Consider the following 12,543-nt stretch of genomic DNA (forward strand, 5'->3'; position numbering starts at 1 on the left):
AAAATGTATACCTAATTTGCGACACATTCTTCAGAATTAGAATATGAGGGCACAGAATGGCCTCTCTGTCACCAGTGACTATGCCACAAGGCCAGAGTGCAGCCGATAAAATGTCCTGGAGGAGACAATTCCCTGGCAAAATGTATGGAGAACTAGTTCCATATTGGTAATAATAATAATGATGTGTATGTTCTTGCACCTCTACCCCACTGACTCCTAAAAGCAGGGGTCTATATAAAAAAGATCAAGACTTTCGCAGCTTTAGAACATAGCGCAGGACAAATCCACACAAGAGAACTGAGAGGTCCATTATTTGAACTTATCCAGACAAGGAAGTTTGCTATCTTCCTTGCTTCTTTCACGGTATGCACTCCTCCCATCCCCCCAAACTCACCACGTCTCTCTCAACCCTTGCCCCCAAGCCAAATCCACAACCCCCTGAACGAGCGCATGAACACACACACACACAGGGAATCTGAATGCGGCAGCCAGGAAGTGTGTGTGCAGCTGAGGCAGGTTGGGAGAGAGAGAGGGCAAGCGATGCAGGCTAATTCTGGAGCAGTCTGTCATCCGTGCCTGAGTTTAGGTGTGATCCCATTGCCCCGGGATGCACACATGTACTTCAGCACCTAGGCTGAATCAGCCGCCCCTCTCTGACTGATGAAGTGAGTGAGTGCGTCGCGTAAACTCCTCGCCACACACCTGGGCTCATTCTGCGCTCCATGGCATGGCTCTACTTGTACCCCAGAGAAAATAAACTTTGACAAGATTAGTGTTTACCTCCCTGTAGCTTGCTTATAATACAGAAGCCGCATTAAGACTCCATGCTTCTAATACAGAAGCTGAATTAAGACTCCATGCTTCTAATACAGAAGCTGCATTAAGACTCCATGCTTCTAATACAGAAGCTGAATTAAGACTCCATGCTTCTAATACAGAAGCTGCATTAAGACTCCATGCTTCTAATACAGAAGCTGAATTAAGACTCCATGCTTCTAATACAGAAGCTGCATTAAGACGCCATGCTTCTAATACAGAAGCTGCATTAAGACGCCATGCTTCTAATACAGAAGCTGCATTAAGACGCCATGCTTCTAATACAGAAGCTGGATAGAAAACCCTCAACAGAAACACTACCGTGAAAGAGACAAATACACCCAACCTTGGAATGTATCCCCTGCTTACCTCACAATTTCACACGATCCTCTGTACCTTTAGAGAGGAGAGGAAACTACAGCAAAATAAGTTTCCCAACTTGCCCTCAAGCCCTTGAAGCCTGAACCAATGACTGTACTTAACAGTGTGCAAAGAAAACTACCCCCACCCGCCTGATCATTGCCTCTGCACTTGTGTAATTGCAATTGACAATCAGATGCCATCTTTATGGGCGCATGGTAGAACTGTCACTATCTGTAAGAGGAGGATAAGGCAAGGCCTGTCACAAGCACTTACGACACGTTAATGCGCCCCCACTCAGTGTTGATTGTTTCATTTAATCAATCAGGGGAACACGTCCCGTCGGATGCGCCGCTCTCTCGATCTCATTAAGAAGACATAACAAACTATTTTTTGTGTCGACATGGCAGACTCGGACTAACACCGTGGGGTGTTATGTGACGTGAATACCCCACCACAGTTGCCTTTCATTAGGAAGATGGTACTAAGGGACCAGTTATTGAAACTGCCTGAATCTGTGGGAACCCACATCGTTTTTTACAAGTTCAGATTGGCACCATTTACTTCATGACCAGACTTATTGCCAAAACTGCTTACCTGACACAGGGTCTTGCTTGGGGAACCTGTGGCACTCCTCACTACACTTTAAAAGGTAAGACCCAGCAGAGGTGTCATTCTTTAGATAGTTGTCCGTAGGGCAACTTCACCTCACCTGGCCCTGGACTCTGCCCCCATGCCCTTCCCACAGTGAAACCGCTTGTGGCCATAAAGAGGAGTGAGTGATAGGTGGCGTCTGGTCATGACCACACACTGAGAGATGACTCCTGGTGAGAGCTGAAGTCACCAGTGAACCCTGCTAATCCACCGAGCCAATTGACCCTTGAACTATCGCTGACCAGGGGGTGGGGGGAAAAAAGGCTGCCTCAGCTGCCATGGGGGGAAAGATCTCAATGTGAGCTCATTGTGGCAGTCCACCCCTGTAGAGGGGTGAACCTCTGTCTTCAGATGACTGGGGAGAGGTTCCTACTAATTGGGCTGTCTTGAGTTACCCACTGTGGCTTCATCTATGGGTTTGTCTTGGCTTTGGTTTGATCATCAGCTGCAAAGCTGGAAGACCTAATGACACTGCCATTTTGACATTACGACAATAGTCAGTCAGCACACAAAACATCAAAGACTAATTTGAAGTTTATTGTTACACATCGTCGAGTTAGTTGCGAATCCATGAGTTAGGTCTTCAGAAAGCTTTGTATAACTTCAAAATGTGTCTACGCAGTTTAAACGCATAAAACAAAAGCCCTCTTAAGTTCAGTCTCTGCAATCTAGCTGACACCTCAAAGATAAAGCATGACATGCTGTGTTAAGCTTCTTTTCAGCAGCAGTGATATCTAAATGGAACTGAAATAAACAACAGGACAGTGGTTCTATTATGGTCCAGTAGTGCAATGTTCTTTCTTATCTAGTCACAAGGCCTGCTCAAATGACTGCAGGATGTCTGCTTTCACAAGTCTACTCTTTCTGGAACACACAGCACCTTGTTTGCTGTTGTTTAATCGATGGACCCACCAAATTAAAAACATATATATTTGAATTATAAATAAGCGATTAATAAAAAACAAAACAAGATGAGACTCATGAGATGAAGATTATCTTTGTTTCCCTTTGATTTTTATTGGCACAGGACAACCTTCTGTAGACTTAAATAACACAAACCATAGCAGTAAAGCAGCAGCCGTCATAAGGCAGGCTTATTAGGAAGAACATACCAGAAAACTAGGAGGGACAAAAAGGCCAGTTTAAACCAGTTAACAGTTTGACACATCGGATAAAGTTTTCATAATTAAGTCAAAGATAACCCAACTATTTTGTTGTGCAAACACAGCGATTCAATATATATATTAGCTGTGATTCCCACTGCTGACAGAGCTAATGGCTAAATCCAGTCAGCTTGTGTGAGTGTGTATTATCACTCGGATGTTGTTGCAAAATGATTTGCCGCCCCATGGGTAAGAGGGTGAAATGACACAATGCATGGCTGACACCCAGGGCTCTAGCATTGGACAGAGGCACACTGTGGCCTCTATGGCAGCTGGTAGTCTGCCCTCTGTCCTTCAGCATCAACACACAGATTGATTCGAGTGACTCTGATCTGAACTAGAGGCTGCTGCCCACGCTGCTGGTGGAATAGCAGAGGCAGCAGCTCGGGAAACTAAGACTGAAGACTATATTCATGAGGGCGGAAAGTTGATAGTGGACCTGGGATCTGTGGAGGATGCTGAACACAGTTCGGCGGACTGGAGTTATTTTGTTTTGTTTAAGTAACATGTTGAGACATTGAAATTGCAAGAGGGACTTCTTTAAAGCGACATAGCAAACTATTAACTAATTTGTACTTTTTAATAATACTTTTTCACATTCAAGGCTCAGGTTAAAGGGAAGGTTCACCCATATTACAAAATGACATTGGTTTCCTTACTCTGTAAGTAGTCTATGGACAAGGTATTACAGCAATCTATGCTTTGGTTTAGTTTCTCTGGCACTGTTTCCACATGCTAACGTTTCAGCATTTGGGCACAAATCTCAATCAAGTCATGGGACTGATATTAGCCTATTTCGCACATCATGTCCAAATCATCCAAAGTATCTAAAATTGTTTGTGAAGCTCAACAGTTTTGGATGATTTGAACATGATGTGCAAAAAATGCTAATATCAGTCCCATGACTTGAATGGGATTTGTGCCACAAACGCTAAACCATTAGCATGTGGAAACAGTGCATGGGAAACTAAACGATGGATTGCTGTACGGAAACCAATGTCATTTTGTAATTTGGGTGAACTATCCCTTTAAGTGAAAAGACAAGAGTTGCTGACAGGTATCAGCAAACCCTACTGCCATTCATCAGCAAGAATGCTCTCAGGGAGCCAGTTTCAGAAAGCAGCGCTAGAATATCCCTACACCTTGACACTGACAGCATCTGCAGTCATAAAAAAAACAGAGACTCCGAACAACAACAAAAAGACATCAAACGTCTCGAAGGCGAGGGAGGGACCGTAGTGTTGGGTAGGTGGGGATGATGAGATGTCAGCACCACCCTGTGTACCCCCCAAGTCCGCCCTGGGCCATCCTGGCAGCCAGCAGTGCACCCTGACAGGGGACAGGAGACCTCAGTGGTGGCCGCTGGTGTAGACTCTGTTCCTCAGGACCACCACGGGGGGCAGGTGGTGCCGGATGCCGGGGTAGTGCTGGACGTGATTGAACCACCTCGTCATGTTCATGTACTTCTCCTTCTCCTGGACGGCCAGGTCCACCTAGGAGAGACAGGGGGTCATTCATTTTTATCACTGATGATCCATACTATACAAATCTGACATTGTTTAAGGTTGAGAATGACACTACTGTCACATTACAAGGCAGGCGGGAAAATAAAATGTCTAGCAATGTTATGAATCTCCATTTATATTTAGCAAATGCATCTTTCTGGCTATAACTAGCTAGTACCAAAACTAATGAAGCAACTCTACTTGTAACTTAAGTCACATTTCTTTCCCCACAGTCTCCTGAGTGGCGCAGTGGTCTAAGGCACTGCATCGCAGTGCTAACTGTGCCACTAGAGATCCTGGTTCGAATCCAGGCTCTGTCGCAGCCGGCCGCGACCGGGAGACTCATGGGCGGCGCACAATTGGCCCAGCGTCGTCCAGGGTAGGGGAGGGAATGGCCGGCAGGGATGTAGCTCAGTTGATAGAGCATGGCGTTTGCAACGCCAGGGTTGTGGGTTCGATTCCCACGGGGGGCCAGTATAAAAAATATATATATATGTATTCACTAACTGTAAGTCGCTCTGGATAAGAGCGTCTGCTAAATGACTAAAATGTAAAAGTAAATGTAAAACAAGTGTACAGTTGAAGTCGGGAGTTTACATACACTTAGGTTGGAGTCATTAAAACTCGTTTTTCAACCACTCCACAAATTTCTTGTTAACAAACTATAGTTTTGGCAAGACGGTTAGGACATCTACTTTGTGCATGACACAAGTAATTTTTCCAACAATTGTTTACAGACAGATTATTTCACTTATAATTCACTGTATCACAATTCCAGTGGCTCAGAAGTTTACATACACTAAGTTGACTGTGCCTTTAAACAGCTTGGAAAATTCCAGAAAATTATGTCATGGCCTTAGAAGCTTCTGATAGGCTAATTAACATCATTTGAGTCAATTGGAGGTGTACCTGTGGATGTATTTCAAGGCCTACCTTCAAACTCAGTGCCTCTTTGCTTGACATCATGGGAAAATCAAAAGAAATCAGCCAAGACCACAGAAAAAAAAACTAGACATTCACAAGTCTGGTTCATCCTTGGGAGCAATTTCCAAACGCCTGAAGGTACCACGTTTATCTGTACAAACAATAGTATGCAAGTATAAACACCATGGGACCATGCAGCCGTCATACCACTCAGGAAGGAGACGTGTTCGGTCTCCTAGAGATTAATGTACTTTGGTGTGAAAAATGCAAATCAATCCCAGAACAACAGCAAAGGACCTTGTGAAGATGCTGGAGGAAACAGGTACAAAAGTATCTATACCACAGTAAAACGAGTCCTATATCGACATAACCTGAAAGGCCGCTCAGCAAGGAAGAAGCCACTGCTCCAAAACCGCCATAAAAAAGCCAGACTACGGTTTGCAACTGCACATGGGGACAAAGATCGTACTTTTTGGAGAAATGTCCTCTGGTCTGATGAAACAAAAATAGAAATGTTTGGCCATAATGACCATCATTATGTTTGGAGGAAAAAGGGGGTGCTTGCAAGCCGAAGAACACCATCCCAACCGTGAAGCACAGGGGTGGCAGCATCATGCTGTGGGGGTGCTTTGCTGCAGGAGGGACTGGTGCACTTCACAAAATAGATGGCATCATGAGGAAGGAAAATTATGTGGATATATTGAAGCAACATCTCAAGACATCAGTCAGGAAGTTAAAGCTTGGTCGCAAATGGGTCTTCCAAATGGACAATGACCCCAAGCATACTTCCAAAGTTGTGGCAAAATGGCTTAAGGACAACAAAGTCAAGGTATTGGAGTAGCCATCACAAAGCCCTGACCTCAATCCTATAGAACATTTGTGGGCAGAACTGAAAAAGAGTGTGCGAGCAAGGATGCCTACAAACCTGACTCAGTTACACCAGCTCTGTCAGGAGGAATGGGCCAAAATTCACCCAACTTATTGTGGGAAGCTTGTGGAAGGCTACCCGAAACGTTTGACCCAAGTTAAACAATTTAAAGGCAATGCTACCAAATACTAATTGAGTGTATGTAAACTTCTGACCCACTGGGAATGTGATGAAATAAATAAAAGCTGAAATAAATCACTCTACTATTATTGACATTTCACATTCTTAAAATAAAGTGGTGATCCTAACTGACCTAAGACAGGGAATTTTTACTAGGATTAAATGTCAGGAATTGTGAAAAACTGAGTTTTAATGTATTTGGCTAAGGTGTATGTAAACTTCTGACTTCAACTGTAATTGCTAGCTGAAGAGACACCATAATAATGTGAACATATTAGACAATCCTGTTTCAGGTTCGTTGTGAGGCTGCCCAAGCCTGGTCTAACATAGCTCTACTGTACCTGAAATAGAGTCTAAAATCATGCCAGTTGGGTTCGATAGCTATGATAGTCCCCCCCCTGAACTGAACTTCAAACAAATAGAATGAGGAACTGGGCTGCTGACTGACCTCTGTCCTGAGGTTAACCGCTGTGATAAAAAACTAAACTGACTCCCTTGTGCCTGGTGGCAACGATCCATCTCCGCCACAACCGCTGACATTTCTCAACATGTGATCCAGTTTCTCTCTGTCAGCCTCCAGGGGCCAACAAACTTCTTCCTTGGCCTGGGCTAAAGACATCATTTTGCGCCTCATCTTTTCTGCTTGTGTCAAGTTTCCTTTCTCATGCCCTTTAACCATATGACTCTTTTAATTGTGAGCTCCGTTTGACAGACTTACGATGACGTGATGAATTCCGTAGTACATGAGTGTGTCGGCTAGGGTGAACTGATTTCCTGCCAGGTAAACCTTGTCTTCTAGATAACTGTTGAGGTCCTGCATGAGGAAAAAAATAAAAGTAAATTACTTTTGGTGGATCATTAGGTTAATTAGAATTGCATATTTGACAGAATTTCACAGATCCTCAGTGCAGTCGGAAAGTATTCAGACCCCTTCCCTTTTCCACATTTTTGTTACGTTACAGCCTTATTCTAAAATTTATTAAATTCGTTTTTTTCCTCATCAATCTACACACATAATGGCAATGCGGAAACTGGTTTTTAGACATTTTAGCAAAAATAAAACCTATTCACATAAGTATTCGAAATTGAGCTTAGGTGCATCCTGTTTCCATTGATCATCCTTGAGATGTTTCTACAACTTGATTGGAGTCCACCTGTGGTCAATTCAATTGATTGGACATGATTTGGAAAGGGACACACCTGTCTATATAAGGTCCCACAGTTGACAGTGCATGTCAGAGCAAAAACCAAGCCATGATGTCGAAGGAATTGTCCGTAGAGCTCCGAGACAGGATTGTGTCGAGGCACAGATCTGGGGAAGGGTACCAAAAAATGTCTGCAGCATTGAAGGTCCCCAAGAACACAGTAGCCTCCATCATTCTTAAATGGAATAAGTTTGGAACCACCAAGACTCTTTCTAGAGCTGGCCGCCTGGCCAAACTGAGCAATCGGGGGAGAAGGTCCTTGGTCAGGGAGGTGACCAAGAACCCGATGGCCACTGACAGAGCTCCGAAGTTCCTCTGTGGAGATGGGAGAACCTTCCAGAAGGAAAACCATCTCTGCAGCACTCCACCAATCAGGCCTTTATGGTAGAGTGGCCAGACAGAAGCCACTCCTCAGTAAAAGGCACATGACAGCCTGCTTGGAGTTTGCCAAACTGCACCTAAAGGACTCTGAGACCATGAGAAACAAGATTCTCTGGTCTGATGAAACCAAGATTGAACTCTTTGGCCTGAATGCCAAGCGTCACGTCTGGAGGAAACCTGGCACCATCCCTACAGTGAAGCATGGTGGTGGCAGCGTCATGTGGGAATGTTTTTTAGGGGCAGGGACTGGGAGACTAGTCAGGATCGAGGGAAAAATTAACGGAGCAAAGAGTACAGAGAGATCCTTGATGAAAACCTGCTCAGGACTTCAGACTGGGGCGAAGGTTCACCTTCCAACAGGACAAACATTTTAAGCACACAGCCAAGACAACGCAGGAGTGGCTTCGGGACAAGTCTCTGAATGTCCTTGAGTGGCCTAGCCAGAGCCCGGACTTGAAACCGATCAAACGCTCCCCATCCAACCTGGCAGAGCTTGAGAGTATCTGCAGAGAATAATGGGAGAAACTCTTCAAATACAGGTGTGCCAAGCTTGTAGCGTCATACCAAAGAAGACTCAAGGCTGTAATCGCTGCCAAAGGTTCTTCAACAAAGTACTGAGTAAAGGGTCTGAACACTTATTTAAGTGTGTTCACTTTATTTTTTATAAATTTGCTAACATTTCTAAAAACCAGTTGTTGCTTTGTAATTATGGGGTATTGTGTGTAGATTGATGACGGGAAAAAAAACTATTTTATCAATTTTAGAATAAGGCTGTAACGTAACAAAATGTGGAAAAAGTCAAGGGGTCTGAATACTTTCCGAATGCACTGTGGAGACATACGCCTACAAACAATTGTCTTGAGGACCACAGTCAGAATCACTCCAATGTGATTCTTGACATTATCTAAGCTTTTTTTTTTTTTTTATCATAACAACCAGATTAGACATTTGAATCTGAGAAATGTCTCAAAAGTTGACCAAGGAATTTAATCAACTATAGAACATTTATTTTAAAGAGGAAAAACAATAACCAAACTTTCAGCAATGGGGTGATAATGACATATCCACAGTTAAAGAGACAAAATATCAAAATAAACATCTTTAACAGTCAAAATAGTTGAAAACTAAGATGGTGGCTGGTGGAGCCAACCCAGGCCTGAGATCTATTTAACCTATATATCTGGGAGTGCGTGACGCGCACATATGAGTGGAGAGCGCTGTATCTGTATGTGAATAATGAGCGACCTGAGGGGGAACACGTATTTACCTGCCGTGGCATGGCATCCCCAAAACTCTGGCCACTCCGGCTAGCGCAGATGCCTTACAAGTGGCCCACTCCTCTCCCAACTGACTTGGGCGCCTGCAAATCTAATGAACCTTCCACAAACTGGATGGACTAAGCACACAGGGGCTGTGTGTGTGTGGTTGTGCAGGTCCCAAGGGACGGAACCATCTTTAGCACTTGTACTGCACATACAGCGTCTTGAGGGCTAATGGAGTTATTGTTCAGCCGGAATGTGCTGCCAAGCAAGGCATGAAGGCAGCAGTCTCCTCCGCCACAATCAGATCCCTGCCTTCCCTACAGCTACGGAAGACTGCTCCCCCTCCACCCCCACATGGAGTTCAGAACCTGGGTTCTGCTCCTCCACCATCCCCAACCACAGTCTGTCCAAGCCTTCTGATATCTCTACACTCACTGGGGATTCTAGACCTCACTACAACCCCAAGGTTGTGGGTTATAACATCATGACTATTCTACCATAGTGAAGGAAGGGCACTTTCTGGTCCCAGTGAAGAATAAGTTATTGCACAAGGTAGAACATTAGCTCCCCTGAGGACAAACTTGTTATTTTCCAAGACTTGAGGTTTTCTAAATCAACGGTATGACTAAAGCCGCCCATGAAATCGATTCCAAAGTGTAACTATTGAATTCAAATCTAAAATGTTGGCTGTTTTTCTGCACAATCAACACAAACTGGTGACACGGTAGAATTTACAAGCGCAAAAAAACAAAAACGTATGCTATTGTGGCCCGCATTGACCCCTTTCATTTCTGGGATTATTGGTGTGCTGTTAAGAGTTCTAGTGAACAGCCAGTGGGGGCACAGAGTGGGGCTCAGGGCTAACTTCTGTAAGTGGCACCATTACATTTTTTAAAAGTCCACATTCACGTCCACATTCTGGATCAGTAGGACTTCTCAGTGATGCCAAGGCGGCACGTCACCCTGACAGCCAGTGCCGAGAGCCGCCTGTCCAGTCAACCAATGGCTTCATATCCCTTTCACGCTGTCGACAGCGGCCCCCAATTAAAGACTTATATTGTAAAGTGTGTGCCCACCCTTAGCTCTTATCTACGGCTTTGCCCACCTCGGCCATGTCACTGAAGGGCCATATATCAGCCTAGATTCATATCCCCGCGCCTTAATGAGTCACACACTCTGTCAGTCTAGCCACGGCTGGTGGAGCATGGGTTGGCGAGTTTGGCTCAGGGGCTTCTCCCAGGCTCTGCTATTCTAGACCCTCTCCGTACACAGCTCACCAAGCCGGTCTATCCCATATGACAGCAATGGTAGAAAAACAGTGGGTCCACATTTACATTGGACAATAAAATGTACTTCGATATTTATTTATTTTAATTTACTTTCTAATTCTGGATGATTTGAAGTTATAAAACGTTGGAGAATAATCTTTACTATTGTTTCTGGGTCTCTACCTTTAGTATGGTCTTGATATCTTCGTTGTGGCATCCGTCCACTTTGGTGACTCTGTACTCCAGCCACTGCTGCACTACAGCCTTGTGTTCTGCTGACCCACCCAGCAACTCAGGCCGCTTGGCCTCCTGGACCAGGTGAGTGGCGATGGTCACCAAGCCAACCAGAGCTGGCCCATTAACACTCTGGAGGACAGGCACCTGGGTGGGAGAGAGAATGTCAATGTGTACATTTAGCTTTAGCTTGATAGGAATTATGGACACATAATGTCAGTGTCTGTATTGTAATGACTTGTCAACAAGATACAGTATTTCAGTGCTTAAACATGCAGTCACATTGACTACACCCTGTGACTTGTGTTTCTAACATTGTAATGAAGGCAGTTGAGTCAGTATAGCACTCCACTGAAATTTGCTATAGTTAGAGCCAGAAATCGTTGGCAACCTAAGATTGCAATCACATGGCATAAACAGGCAGCAGATTCATTCAATGTTAGCCAAGCCAGCTGGCTAATAACACAGTTTAGCTCAAACATTGATTACACATTTACTCTACAACTTATATGGGGTAAAGTTATAGCTTCTTTGTTCCTACGTGACCTGCCTTCGCTAAAATAGAACTAGCTAAAGCTAGCTAGCTAACTAGTATCTTGCTTTTCTATGGAAAGTATACTGGCATGCTAACATTAGCTAGCTAGCTAGCTTTGTAGCTAGCATGTGCTCACGACTCTTTTTAACCTAGGCTACTGTTCATGTGGTAAGCTCTATTTTATTTAGCACATATCGATAACTGTAACCGCAACCATTAGATGGCAAATTCACCTTCTTATCCCCCTGAGTACTGTATTTGTTAGGCTTTTTCAATCCTAAAGCCTTTTCTAGCGAGGATAGCTCTTTCAACGACATCTTTGTGAACGATGGGACAAGGGAGATGGCACAGGATTGGTCGAAATTACTCAGTCCTGCCCACTAGATTTAAATCGACAACATATTCAGCCAATGGTGACATAAAAAGTGGCTATTATTTTGTTTCATTACGTTGCATCAGATAAAAGTACTTTATAGTATACGAATACTATCGCCATGAATATTTCGTTACAGAATAATGTCTTTATTAGGTAGTTAAAACGTGCTTACATTATTTTAGGCTACACATGAATGATCAAATTGAGAATGTTTAATTGTTTAATTTATATATATATATATCTTAAAGTCTATCTTTCTTGATTAATCAAAAAATATTTCAGCAGAATAAAAATGGCACACAAAAACCCCCACTGAGGCACATTAAAGAGAGGTTTTCAATTGGTGTATGGATAATTCATGTTTACAAATCTTATGGTATTTGGTTAATATAAGGCATACTGTTAACTGAGGAGTTTTAATAATAAATGAAAAGCTTGTTTTGTAATGGATTTGCATGTAAGCCTACATAAAATACTAGTCTCATTTTAATTCAGTCTGATCAATTATCCTTTTCACGCCAACCCAAGCAGTACATTTTAGTCATTTAGCAGATGCTCTTATCCAGAGCAACTTACAGTAGTGAGTGCATACATTTTTCCCCAGAGGGAATTGAACCCACAACCCTGGCGTTGCAAGCGTCATGCTCTACTAACTGAGCCACACAGGACCCCAGTACTGTGCTGGCTTAGATATGTCGTTTTCCAGCATGACTTGGCTCCAGCTTATAAATGAGCAGAGGGGCGAAGATGTGTTATGTAATACAATCAATGTGTCAATATTCTTATGGGAATACACATGTTAATAGTATAGG

At 43.6% G+C, this 12,543-nt stretch overlaps 1 protein-coding gene across 1 annotated transcript; it reads right to left on the reverse strand.

Annotated features, from left to right (window-relative positions):
- Window positions 1-2,822: 2,822 nt before the first annotated feature.
- LOC121569165 (eukaryotic translation elongation factor 1 epsilon-1) lies at window positions 2,823-11,694 on the reverse strand. Its single transcript, XM_041879847.1, has 4 exons — window positions 11,589-11,694; window positions 10,770-10,967; window positions 7,189-7,284; window positions 2,823-4,486 (listed from the first exon to the last, which is right to left on the reverse strand). The coding sequence occupies exons 1-4, from the start codon at window positions 11,670-11,672 to the stop codon at window positions 4,343-4,345; spliced, it is 522 nt and encodes a 173-aa protein (XP_041735781.1). The 5' UTR covers window positions 11,673-11,694; the 3' UTR covers window positions 2,823-4,342.
- Window positions 11,695-12,543: the final 849 nt, after the last annotated feature.

This window comes from Coregonus clupeaformis, chromosome 7, assembly GCF_020615455.1.
Source record: "Coregonus clupeaformis isolate EN_2021a chromosome 7, ASM2061545v1, whole genome shotgun sequence".
NCBI classification, from domain to species: Eukaryota; Metazoa; Chordata; class Actinopteri; order Salmoniformes; family Salmonidae; genus Coregonus; species Coregonus clupeaformis.

What these genes read in the sequence shown, in the direction of transcription:
- LOC121569165 (XM_041879847.1), bottom strand. Translation starts at nt 11,672, where the DNA reads ATGTCGTTGAAAGAGCTATCCTCGCTAGAAAAGGCTTTAGGATTGAAA. An exon ending in GTACTCAGGGGGATAAGAAG is followed by an intron (nt 10,968 to 11,588) that starts GTGAATTTGCCA and finishes TCTCCCACCCAG; the next exon opens with GTGCCTGTCCTCCAGAGTGT. An exon ending in ACGGAATTCATCACGTCATC is followed by an intron (nt 4,487 to 7,188) that starts GTAAGTCTGTCA and finishes TGTCTCTCCTAG; the next exon opens with GTGGACCTGGCCGTCCAGGA.